We start from the raw sequence: 13,940 nt of genomic DNA, 5'->3' as shown, positions 1-13,940 counted from the left end.
TGGTGGTTATACCCCACCCACCGTGCTCAACAGATTTGGCACCTTGTGACTTCGTGCTATTCTCAAAACTGAAACTCAAGTTGAAAGGCTGTCGGGTTTACACTCTAGAGAGGATTCAAGAAGCATCGCTGGTGGTGATAAACACCCTCGAAGAACAGGACTTCCAGAAAATGTTTGAAACCAGTGGCAGAAGCGATGGGACTGGTGTATACGTGCACATGGGAACTACTTCGAGGGTGATTGTGAGCATTAGTCCAAAGGTAAGGTTTTCAACAGATGGCAACACCAGTCCCAAAAATTTTGGCTAGCTCCTCGTATAAGGCCCAGGGATATAAGATGAAAAGCACGCATCAACAAACATTTTAAACACAGCCCAAACAGATTCTGCTTTTGATTCATAAATGGTTTTTCTTTCTTCACTTGTAAGTTTATTATCAACAGAAGGTAAATCAGAATGTAAGAAAATCTTCAAAAACTCATTTTGATTTGAAAAATGAGTATTCTATACTCATCTGATAGAAATTCCTTCAGAGATTTCAAACATGCTTTGTGTAAACCAGCTATCATTAGTAAACCACAGTCTGTAGAGTCAAGTTCACTTCAGTGTTCAAGGTACAACTGTAGAGTTTTACTGTCTTCTGCATGATTAATAGTATGCACTACTTTTACACTCTGCGTGTGATTGGTGATAAAAGGGCTACCCTTGCCTTTATTTGTGGCTGAAGGTGATGTGGAATATGTGCAGTTTCACGTATTATATTCCAGGAAGCCTGCTTGCAAATATCAGGCGATACTATGTCGTGTGTTTATCTGTCCCCTTCTAGGTACACAAGAAGGTGCACTAGTTTCCTCAATACCATTATCATCATCATCATCATCATCATCATCATCTTCACAGTCATTAACATCCACCTCATCTCTGACCTGTATATCATCCTGTCACACCTACATCAGTACCACACTCATTCTCATTTGCAAAAACTGATTCAATATCACTATTACCTGCTCAAGCCAGTAGCTCCTTTCAAAGCGTATATCATCATCCATTAAGAATAAAATAGTATACCACGTTTAACTTTAACAAAATGCAATTCCTAAATGTGAATTTATTGTACAAAATATAATAATCATGTCTAGCTTCAACAAAATGCAATATCTAACTGTGATTTTATTCCAACCATGCACATATGTGTTTTCCAAGAACTAGTTACAACAATGGACATATAAATATTGGTTGAGAAGGTGCATTGTTGGCAAGTTTTTATTTTCAGAAGGAAGCTGAAATATAACCTTGAAAATCACATATTATATATATACATGGGGTATTTCCTGACGCCACTGGAAAATATTCAACTTATTGTACAGTGAACTGTGGCATAACCACAAACGCTTTGCCCAGCTATAACGAAAAAGCCATAAAAAGCAAATCTGGAGGCTGGGCACCCTATATTCATGATAAAACTGTTTCTTTGTAGTTAAAAGAGCCTCCGGATGTAAAAAGACCCTAGACACCAAGGAAGGTTAAAACTCAGGAAGCACAAGTACAAATTTCAGCAGTAGGGACACAATGCTGAAATGTGTGGAAGTTAAGTATTTACCTTAAACAACAATCAATAAATATGTGTTTACAAAACATGGTTAACTGTATTATTTGGTAGCAATTTCTGTGGCGTTATGAATAACAGACGGAAATACCAACTTTTGGAGGCCTTAACAGTTGATGTTGAACAGAAGTGAACTTCATAGCTAGCACAGAAGGGGAGGGTGTGGGGTGTAAGGTGAAGACTGGATAATGGATTGTACGGTGATGTGGTCTGAAGTGTCAGATGTATAGTTGTTCACCCTGGTGTGCCTTTGTTGACAATATATTGTTTTCAAAAAGTGGACCATCCAGGAAAATGACCGCAGTATGTGGAAGAGCACTATAGCATATTGTGCAATGTTCCAAGCTCACACAGTGCGGGGATACGGGTTCTATCCCAGTCATAAGTAAGTTTTGATTTTCTTCCCTCTTTCTCTTTTTACTTGTTCTATTTTCACTTATCACAACCACCTTCATTACGTCAGTTAAAAAGAGAAAAGATGCAATTGCTTTCATATTATCATGCTGCAGGCACATACAAATTTACTTACTAAGTAATGATCTATAATTTTCAGAAAGAGTGTGGTCTTGAAAACAGAACTGGTAACATTAAATGTTTCTGAACAATGGACACTGTATGCAAACCTTTCCAAAGCAGCTTTCAATTTTCAATAAATTTCAGGCAAAACTTAAGTCATTACCATTTGGCACTATTGGTTTTTTGTAGTTAATTTTGCTCTGTCTAATAAATTCAGCAATCTTCTCTCTTATTTTCAGTTATATATTTGTATATATTTCAAAAAATTCACATGACCAACACAGAGCCAACCCCTCAAGTATGCTCAAACTGATAGGCAATAGGCACTTGGCTACTCAACCACTACCAGCATTGTTTCTATTTGAATAGGTTATACAGAAATTGATTTTGTCCTGTTTCTGTGGATGACCTCTCTCGTACGAAGGTCCACCTGTGTGGATGGCTTCAGTGTGAAATAGCTAGTACCCTAAGCTGCATCACCATTCAGTCATTCTCTAATCGCCATCCACATTCAATGTTCTACACTTGTGAGAAAAATTCTGTCTACGAAATTTGTTTTTGAAAGGAGCCAGAATAAACAAGTTATTACATCAAAACGAGATGACATTTCAACTTTTTCAAAAAAGACAAACTACATTAACGCTGTTCTTCCTCCCCTCCTTGTTTATTGGCCATAAACATGACGGTGCTGCCACACTAGTCAGGTATTCGATTTGCTTTGCTGAACAATAAAATTCTACACTAATGTACTTGTAAATTGGCCAAGATATGACACCATAAGGTGTACATAATAACTGATAACTTCAGTCATAAAAATCACATCTCTTTTCTCATATGATACTGGCTAATGAAATCAGTAAAATTTTGATTCAAGAGAAACTGTGCATCAACGTGAACCTCTGACATGTTTAATGAATATATGAACAATAGAACAGCTACATATGTGACAAATATCTGATCATAATTTGTAAAATTTCACAATAAAATAAGACTAGCATTTGAATTACATCAAAACAACATCACTCATTTGTTGTATCAAAAGAAAATTCACTTGAGAAAATTAAAAAAAAGATTAATGACAGAAGTGTTGCTAGCACTTAATGTTCAGGTAGCAAAACATGCAGTACTGCCAACAGACGCACATAAAGGAACATACTTGTTGCTAGCTTTTGGAAATGTTGGTTTCTTTCTCAAGGAGAAAACAGGGATAAGGTTGGGAAAGGTTAAAAAGGAAGGATATGTCACTCAAGACACAGGAGAGCTCCAAAGCTAGAGTAGTGCCATGTGCTTTTACATGAGTCTATTTGCAGTACTAAATATACCACTTCTTTATTGCACTTTCTTGTCTGCCTGAAGGAACTTCCACTTGCAGAGAAAAAACTGACAGGACAAAAATGAGGATTCAGTATTACAACTGACTGATTAATCATCTGGCAAGGTAACACTTCCTTCTCAATGTAGATGTGACATTACTATAAACATGTACATAAAAGTTAGAAATAAATACAGTAATTACAAATGATTATAACCTTCAGAATTACGCAATGGTAATGCTGGAAGCCATGGAGGAAGGAACATTTGCTGCAGATCTCAGTTTTTGCAATGAGGCAACCATCCACAGAAGTGGTAGGGTTAACTGGACAACATTCGAATATAGGTACAGAAAAGCCTTCATGTTCAACAGAACATCTGTGCGATTGACTGGAGTCTAATGTGTTCTGTGTGATGTCAGTACAAAAATTGTAAAGTCCATTTTTGGGTGCTGAACTATGCATTTTGAGATATCTTTACCTAGACGTGGTTTAGCAATAGCTGGTTCCATAGCTTATATCGATACCATGTTTCAGCAAGATGAAGCGTCCCAGTGGTTGTTGATGTTTTTAAATCGACATCTTCCAAACCGTTGCGGATAAGTTGTACTGGACATGACGACACTGTGTTTCGCTCTAGGCTACCTAGATCTCCAGATGTTATACCCATGGATTTCCTTTTATGGGGTTATGTTGAAGATATTATATATGTGCCTTTGCCAAAAATGATTCTAGAATTCAAATGTACAATTCTAATTCTTCAGACATGATTACTGCTTAAATGTTGTCTGTATGACTAAAGGTAACTGCTATAAATTATGTAAGATATTCTCGAATTTCTTTTATTTTGCATTCTTGGAATGCTTATCAATGTATCAGTACTCATTAAATAGTTATTGTCATTTGTAATTGCTATATTCATTTTTTGAAAAAATCACTAAAAAAAGACATATGAGATCATCAATTTGAATCTTTATACATACAGGTACATTTGCAAAATGCATCACCTCCAGTTCATTATCTCTCAAACACTTTTCACTCGGCAGTGAGGCATACGAGATCGGGCCAAAGGGGACAGACTGTGTCACCAGGGACTGTAATGCATTCGGGAGTAGACAATAGTTAAAATTGTAGTAAGGCATATAATTTTCATCTGCTGTCACAGCAGACTCCACTGCAGTCCGTGAAACAACTTCACTCACTTTCGGGATAATGACATTAAAATGGCGGGAAAAATATAATTGTACGCAGTCGCCAGACGGTACTTTCCGAGATGTTACAGGCTCTCACTGGGGTGGATCGCCAGATGCCTGTGGGTCGCCAGACGCCTGCGGGTCGAGCGGCAGGACCGACTCCTGCAGCTCACGGTCAAGCAGAGCCTCCAGGAAGGTGCGGTCACGGTACGCGACGATGCCACCCTCGTTGCAGGTGCCAACACTCCCAGAGTAGGTGAGCTGCGTGCCCGGATTGGCACAGCTGGCGACACCGCCACCTTGCGAGAGCAGCAGCGCGTGCGGCCCACAAGTGTCCCACAGGAAGGTGGTAGGCCGCGTCAGCACGTACGCGTCCGCCAGCCCTAATGCCACACCCACCAGTTTGTGGCCCGCCCCTGCCACACCGCGTACCACCACTGCCCCTGACGCTCGCAGCTTCTCTCGCAGCTCCTCTGACTCGCCGGAGCCTACCAGCACCACCTGAATGAAGGACATTTATTTTATTTTATTCATTAAAAAAGTGAATGGAATTGAATATTATAATCCATTTATACAAATGTGACATAGCCTTGGGGGGGTCTATAGATATTTATTCAAGTTGAGAGGGGGATATATATTAGACCACAAAAAGAGAAACAGAACCCAGAAAATTAAAGGTGCCTGCTCTGAGGAACTTGGACATGACACATTTATTAGACATTTTTAAGTGTGAAAGTTTGTTTCTTTGTCTTTGCTTTAGTGCCTTATGTTTCGACTACCTCTCATCGTGTCCCGGAATGAGAAGTGCCCTGTCCACTATCCTTTCCACCCCTCCCACAGAGGTATTTTGCTCTCCACCGGACCTACACAATACACTCATCCATCCCTACACGACCAATGCTCCCAACCCCTCACCTCATGGCTCATACCCTTGTAATAGACCTAAATCTAAAGACCTGTTCCACACAACCTCCCACCACCAGCTACTCCAGTCCGGTCACAAACATCACCTATCCCATCAAAGGCAGGGCTACCTCTGAAACCTGTCACGTGATCTGCAAGTTAAGCTGCAAATACTATGCTGCATTCTATGTGGACATGACAACCAATAAGCTGTCAGTCCAGATGAATGGCCACCGACAAACTGTGGATGAGAAACAAATGGACCACGTGGTTGATGATCACACTGCTAAACATGATATCCTTCATTTCAATAACTGCTTCACAGACTGTGCCACATAGATCCTTCCCACCAACACCAACTTTTCTGAATTGCACAAGTGGAAACTTTCCCTGTGGTATCACAGTCATCTCTAATTTTTTTTATCTTTTGCAGGAGGAGAATGAAATTTTTTGTGAACATACTTGGAACATTTAACTATAAGTTGGTCTATAAAAGTATTTTCTTTTATTTACAGGTGAGACATAATAGACCGTGATGTAGATGCCAGGATGCAACAAAGGTCGGTGATGGAGTTACTCTTCATGACCAGCGATGGCTCTGACACATCGATTCATAGGAAGTTGCTCCCTATTTACGGGGAGGACACGGTGGATCACAGCAGTATCCAGTGGTGGTTTCAGGGGTTTAAAGAAGGTGATTTCTATCTACTGGACAATCCACGATGCGGTACATCCTCAAAAGCAGTGAGTGATGTGAATCAGAAGACCGTTGATCAAATCATCCAAGATGACAGATGTGTGATGACACAACAGTTTGCTGAAATGACTCGTTTGTCATTGTGTAGTCACTGGTACAGTAACTAGTGTACAGAAAAATGGTTCTCATGAAGAGCACTGGAAACAGCGTTTTGACAGTGTCACTACCCAGGATGAAACATGGTTGTTTTTGTTTCAACCTGAGAGCAAAACCCAATCCTTGGAGTGGTGTCATCTGGGTTCCCCTTGGAAGAAGAAACCAAGACTTTCACGAACAGCAGGCTAAAAGGTAATGGCCTCCTTCTTCTGGCATCAGTGTGAAATCATTTTCACAGACTTTTTGGAACCTGGCATCACAATTAATCGGGACCGTTACTGTTTGTCATCGGACAAGCTGCGATGTGCCATAACGACCCACAGACTACAGCTTCAGGGTCAGCTCATCAGACTACACAATGACAATTCCAAACCCCATACAGCCCTTATGATGCAGGAGAAAATCGGGAAAATCGGTTAGAAAATTATTCTTCATCCTTCCTACAGTTCGGACTTGGCTCCATCTAATTTTTACCTCTCTGGTCGTCTGAAGGCCCACCTGCGCGGTAAAACATTTGATAGTGAGGAAGACCTTATTTCCTGTGTCAAAGGATGGTATAAAAGTCAATCCCCAGAATTTTACTAAAGTGCATTTACATCACGGAAAGAATGTTGGGCCAGATGTGTCACAGCTGATGGAGGCTACATTAAGCAAGCTCAATGTATAGCTAAATGTTCCAAGCATGTTCAAAAAAAAAAAAAAAAAATTTCATTCTCCTCCTGCAAAAAATAAAAAAAAATTAGTGATGACTCTGCAAAACTTTTTGAACGCCTTTGTATCTTACATTCCCCGTAACCCTCCTGGTCTCAACCTTCGCTAGTGATTGTCCTCATCCATCCGGCCTCCCTGCTCCCATTCCAGCACTATTCCCCCATCACATCCAGTCCTTTTACTTCTCTCCCTTTCCGCTACCCCTCTCCCCAGTCCTCCATCTAACCTCCCGCTGCACATAGCTGCCCTATCCTTTCTCCACCTTGTCCCTACATGCTCCCCAGCAGCTCTGCACTGTCCGCCACCCCTACTCTATTGTCCCTCCCCCTCCCCATCCCAGCCTGCTCCCTACCCCACCCAGCTGCCACACCCATCATGCACTTGTGCTGCTGCTCGCAGTGTTGTTACAGTTGCCTGAGACTGCAGTTATGTGTATGTGAGTTGCGTTTGCACGCACGTGTGTGTCTCTCATCTACTTTTGATGAAGGCCTTATATATATCACTGATAACAGCTTCATTGTATTTAGGTACCACTTATGAGACATTCTCAAAACCTGTAGTAATAGATTTAAAAAAAAATCTAAAAATGAAAAAGCACCTCTGGTGAACTTTCATTGCAATGCATTTCATACCGTCTGCTAATAATTACTATAGAATCAATAAAATCCCAGAATCTCTGATTGTCACAAATATTGTTGAAATATTATGTTCTTTTAAAAATTAAAAGAGTTTGGTGATTAAATTCAAACCACTTTAATCTTTGTAAGACCTCGAAATGACATGTTACCTTTTCTTTAGGTGATAAATCTGGTTTGGGAATGCAGTTGACATTTGTATCATTGTGACTTATCCCCCACATACATCTTCCGATCCACCTGCAACAGTAAACAAGGTTCGTTTGCAACAACAGTGAGAAGATGCAACTCAAATACAAAACAAAATTAGCAACTTAGGTCATGCTAGGACACACTTCCCAGACTATAAAAACAACAGCATGTTTAATGAACCAAGTGGCCAAAGGTCATGGTAGGACACACTTCCCAGACTATAAAAACAACAGCACATTTAATAAACCAAGTGGATAAATTATAGCAACCAACTGAGGCTGCAACTCAATTTTAAAATATTTTTCATAGTTACAGACTGAGGTGACAAAGGTCCTGGGATAGTGATATGCACATATACAGATGGTGGTAGTATCATGAACACAAGGTATAAAAGGGCAGTGCATTGGCAGAGCTGTCACTTGTACAGGTGATTCAAGTGAAAAGATTGTCAATGTGATGATGGCAACATGATGGGAATTAACACACTTTGAATGCGGAATGGTAGTTGGAGCTAGAAACACGGGACATTCTATTTTGGAAATCGTTAGGGAAGTCTATTTCCCAGATCCACAGGATCACTAGTGTGTAAATAATACCAAGTTTCACACTTTACCTCTCACCATGGACAATGCAGTGGTTGCTGGCCTTCACTTAATGAGTGACAGCAGCGGCATTTGCACAGTTGTCAGTGCTAACAGACAAGCATTACTGCGTGAAATAACCAGAGAAATCAATGTGCGATGTATGACCAACATATCCATTAGGAAAGTATGGTGAAATCTGGCATTAATGGGCTATGGAAGTAGAGGACCAATGCAAGTGCCTTTGCTAACAGCATAACATTGCCTACAGTGCCTCTTGTGGGCTCGTGACCCTACTGGTTGGACCCTAGATGACTGGAACACTGTGGCCTGGTCAGATGAGTTAAAGGTAGGATTCAAGTGTGGTGCAGACCCCACAAATCATAGCCTCAAGTGGTCAACAAGATACGGTGTCCTCTGGTCCGACTGAACTTACCACTGATTGGAAATGGTTATGTTTGTCTACTTGGAGACCATTTGCAGCCATTAATGGACTTCATGTTAGCAAATGGCGATGGAATTTTTATAGCTGAAAATGCGCCACATCACCAGGCCACAATTTTTTTCACGATTGGTTTGAAGAACATTCCGGACAATTCGAGCAAATGATTTGGCCACCCAGATCACCCGACATGAACCCCATCAAAACACTTATGGGACATACTTGGAGAGATCATTTCATGCAGAAAATCCCGCACCGGCAATACTTTCGCAATTACGGATGGCTACAGAGGCAGCACATGGCTCAATATTTTTGCAGAGGCCTTCCAACGACTTGTTGAGTCCATGCCACATCAAGATGCTGCACTACTCTGGGCAAAAGGAGGTCTGTCATGATATTAGGAAGTGCTCCATAACTTTTGTCACCTCAATGCATATATCAATAGACAGTTGATTCAGTATCAAATATTGGTATTTTGAACACACTGACATAATTAAAATTATGTTATTGTGGGTTGCAATAGCCAGCTTCATCCTAACTCACAGCTTCTTCACTTTTGAAGGCCAGACGTACCAACAATTAAAGGGAACAGCCATGGGTAGCAGGATGGCCCCCTCATACGCCAACCTATTTATGGGTTGCTTAGATGAAGCATTCTTGGTCACCTGGGCCTGATAACCTGAAGTTTGGTACAGATTTATTGATGACATTTTCATGATCTGGACTCACAGTGAAGAAGAACTCCAGAATTTCCTCTCCAACCTCAACTCCTTTGGTTCCATCAGATTCACCTGGTCCTACTCCAAATCCCATGCCACTTTCCTCGACGTTGACCTCCATTTGTCCAATGGTCAGCTTCACACATCCGTCCGCATCAAACCCACCAAAAAGCAACAGTACCTCCATTATGACAGCTGCCACCCACTCCGTATCAAACGGTCCCTTCCCTACAGCCTATGTCTTCGAGGCAAACGAATCGGCTCCAGTCCTGAATCCCTGAACCATTACACCAACAGCCTGAAAACAGCTTTCGCATCCCACAACTACCCTCCAGACCTGGTGCAGAAGCAAATAACCAGAGCCACTTCCTCATCCCCCCAAACCCAGAACCTCCCACAGAAGAATCCCAAAAGTGCCCCACTCATGACAGGATACTTTCTGGGACTGGACCAGACTCTGAATGTGGCTCTCCAGCAGGGATATGACTTCCTTAAATCCTGCTCTGAAATGAGATCTGTCCTTCACGAAATCCTTCCCACTCCACCAAGAGTGTCTTTCCACCGTCCACCTAACCCTCGTAACCTCTTGGTTCATTCCTATGAAATCCCCAAACCACCTGCCCTACCCTCTCGCTCCTACCCTTGTAACCGCCCTCGGCATAAAACCTGTCCCATGCACCCTCCTACCACCACCTACTCCAATCCTGTAACCTGGAAGGTGTACACGATCAAAGGCAGAGCCACGTGTTACAACACCCACGTGTTTACCAACTGACCTGCTTACACTGTAAAGCTTTCTATGTGGGAATGACCAGAAACAAACTGTCCATTCGCATGAATGGACACAGACAGACAGTGTTTGTTGGTAATGAAGACCATCCTGTGGCTAAACATGCCTTGGTGCACGGCCAGTACATCTTGGCACAGTGTTACACCGTCTGGGTTATCTGGATACTTCCCACTGACACCAACCTGTCAGAACTCCGGAGATGGGAACTTGCCCTTCAATATATCCTATGACTCCTCACCCTCTCCCTTAAAACCCACATCCTTTCGTCTTTCCCTCTCCTTCCCTCTTTCCTGATGAAGCAACCATGGGCTGCGAAAGCTTGAAATTGTGTGTGTGTGTGTGTGTGTGTGTGTGTGTGTGTGTGTGTGTGTGTGTTATTGTTATTGTTTCTATCAACATATCAACGCTTTCATTTGGTAAGTTACAGAGTCTTTGTTTTTAGATATATTTTTCCCACGTGGAATGTTTCGCTCTATTATATTAATATCATTATATATAAAAACTCACTCACATTGACCCAGGCAAATCCAAGTCATGCCAGAGACAGAGGCGGAAGAAGAAAGTGAGCCATTTTGTCGCAAGTGGGTGAGATCAATGATACAGTCTATGAGTAAGAAATAAGCATTCTACAGAAAAAGAGGACAGAAAACCACAGGAAGTGAGGACAGCATATTCATTAGCTTGTAAGGCATGTTGCAAGAATTGTATCAATTTCGTAAAGGCACACAACAAGGGACCAACAGAGCAGTTAACAATCTGTTAAGTGAATGTAGCAGAATAAGGAGGACACATTCAGTCATTATGAACTGAGCTTCGTGTCACAGCCTCCTGCTAGTGCCCTATAAATACTCGAACTCACCAGCTCTTGTCATGAATTGATCATTGGAACTGTACTAAAGTATGATACTGTACTAAAGCTATGTCCTAGATACTCTCCAGCACAGCCTATGAACTAGCCAAAAATCTACATCTACATCGATACTCGGCAAATCACATTTAAGTGCCTGCAGATGATGCTGTCGTTTACCACCTATGAAAGTCATCAGAAGATAGCAATAATTCTCTACTGTTCCAACCTCAAACAGCATACAGAGTAAATGAACACACATACATTTCTGTGCAAGCTCTGATTTAATTACGATGGTTGTTCCTCACTATGTAGGTTGACGTAAAGAAAATATTTTCACATTCGGAGGAGAAAGTTGGTGACTGAAATTTCGTGAGAAGATTCTGCCACAGTGACAAATGCCTTTGTTTTACTATAATTATGTCCACACCCAATCCTGTATCAAGTCCATGACACACTCTCCTGTATTTCAGGATAATAGGAAACATGCTGCTCTTTTTTTTTTTGAACTTTCTTGATGTACTTTGTTACCTTTCTAGTAAGGAACCCCGACAAAACAGCAGTACTCCAAAAGGGAAAAGACTAGTGTAGTGTAGGCAGTCTCTTTATTAGATGTTACATTTTCTAAGTGTTCTGTCAATAAAGCACCGTCTTTGGTTTTCCTTTCCCACCACATTTTCTGTGTGTTCTTTCCAATTTAATTCATAACTGTAATTCCTGGGTATTTAGTTGAATTTATGGCCTTCAGATTTGTCCGATTTATCATGCAACCAAAGTTTAATGGATTCCTTTTAGCACACACGTGGATGACCTCACACTTTTCATTATTTAGAATCAACTGCCAATTTCTGCACCATTCAGTTATCTTTTCTAAATCGTTTTGCAATCTTCTGATGACTTTCATAGGTGGTAAACGACAGCATCATCTGCAAACAACCTAAGGCCGCTGCCGAGATTGTCTTCTAAGTTGTTTATATAGATAAGGAACAACAGAGGGCCCATAATACTATATTGTGGAATGCCAAGTATCACTCGATGACTTTCTGTGAGTTACTACAAACTCTGACAGGAATTCAAAAATCCAGCCACATAACTAAGATGATATTCCATAAGCTTGCAATTTCACTATGAGCCGCTTGTGTGCTGAAGTGTCAAAAGCCTTCTGGAAATCTAGAAGTACGGAATCAATTTGAAATCCCTTGCCAATAGCACTCAACAATTCATATGAGTAAAGAGCTCCATGTCGACCGTGTGTCAATAGACCATTTTCTTAGAGGTAATTCATATTGCTTGAACACAATATATGTTCCAAAATCCTGCTGCATATTGACATTAATGATATGTGCCTGTAATTTAGCGGGTTATCCTACTACCGTTCTTGAATATTGGTGTAACATGTGGAACTTTCCAGTTTTTGGGTACAGGTGTTTCGTCTAGCGAGTGGCTATTGCATCAGCATACTCTGAAAAGGATCTAATTGGTATACAAAAAACTTGCTTTTATTAAGTGATTTAAGTTGCTTCACTACTCTGAGGATATCTACCTGTAGTGACAGCTGTCCATGTCCAGTAGTTGAGTGGTCAGCACGGCAGAATGTCAATCCTAAGGGCCCGGTTTCAATTCCTGGCTGAGTTGGCGAGATTTTCTCTGCTCAAGGACTGGATTTTGTGTTGTCCTAATCATCGTCCTTTCAGCCCCATTGACACACAAGTCACCAAAGTGGCATCAGATCGAAAAACTTGCACCCGGCGAACGGTCTACCTGATGGGAGGCCTTAGTCATACAACATTTACATTTAGTGGCAGCTGTCCTTGATTCAAATTCTGGAATATTTACTTTGTCTTCTTTGGTGAATTTCAGAAGACTGTGTTTAGTAACTCTGCCTTAGCAGCACTGTCGTTGATAGTATTTCCATTGCCATTGTTCAGAGAATGCACTGATTGTGTTTTGCAACTAGTATACTTTACATACAATGAAACTCACTCTTCATTTTTTGCCAGGTTTTCAGACAAAGCTTTGTTGTGGAAACTATTATAAGCAACTTGGATTAAAGTCCGTGCTAAATTTCAAACTTCCATAAAAAATCACCTACCATGGAGATTTTGCATTTGTTTAAATTTGATATGCTTTTTTGTTTCTGCAACAATATTCTGACCTGTTTAGTGTACCAGTGGGGACTGGCTCTGTAATTTGTTAATTTATTTGGTATAAATCTCTCAGTCTCGCAATTGCTCTCATTCTCAAATACTGAATGATGTAAGTCCGAGAATCCACGCGTCGAGGGCTATGGTCCTTTCCCCACCCCTTTGATGGGTAGGGGATTCTTAACCCTACAACAATTGTTACTGACAGCAAGGTATATGTCTCTACCAAGTCTCACTGAAACTGTCCAGTGGTATATTCTCATCTTGTAATTGCGAGGTTGCAGGCTCAATTTTCGCTGTGTGTTACCATTCTTTGTAATCACACATTTGTATTCTATATTTACCAGATTATATATATATATATATATATAAATAACTATATAAAAAAAAAACAAAGATTCCAAGACTTACTAAGCGGGAAAGAGCCAGTAGACAGGCACAATAAATAAAACACACAAATACACACACAAAATTTCACTGCATGTAAATGTATTCAAAGG

General features: G+C 40.8%; 1 protein-coding gene across 1 annotated transcript in view; it reads right to left on the bottom strand.

Annotated features, from left to right (window-relative positions):
* Positions 1-2,756: 2,756 nt before the first annotated feature.
* Positions 2,757-13,940, bottom strand: part of LOC126293447 (inositol polyphosphate 1-phosphatase) — a 30,100-nt gene continuing 18,916 nt past the window's right edge. The window contains exons 5-6 of the mRNA XM_049986680.1: positions 7,878-7,965; positions 2,757-5,124 (exon numbers count right to left, since the gene is read on the bottom strand). Of these exons, the coding sequence (XP_049842637.1) occupies positions 4,717-5,124; positions 7,878-7,965 (496 nt within the window). The 3' untranslated portion in view covers positions 2,757-4,716. The remainder of the gene's footprint in view (positions 5,125-7,877; positions 7,966-13,940) is intronic.

Source organism: Schistocerca gregaria, chromosome 10 (genome assembly GCF_023897955.1).
Source record: "Schistocerca gregaria isolate iqSchGreg1 chromosome 10, iqSchGreg1.2, whole genome shotgun sequence".
Classification (NCBI taxonomy): Eukaryota; Metazoa; Arthropoda; class Insecta; order Orthoptera; family Acrididae; genus Schistocerca; species Schistocerca gregaria.
Note: the sequence above shows the minus strand (reverse complement) of the source record. Positions and strands in the feature narration are given on the sequence as shown.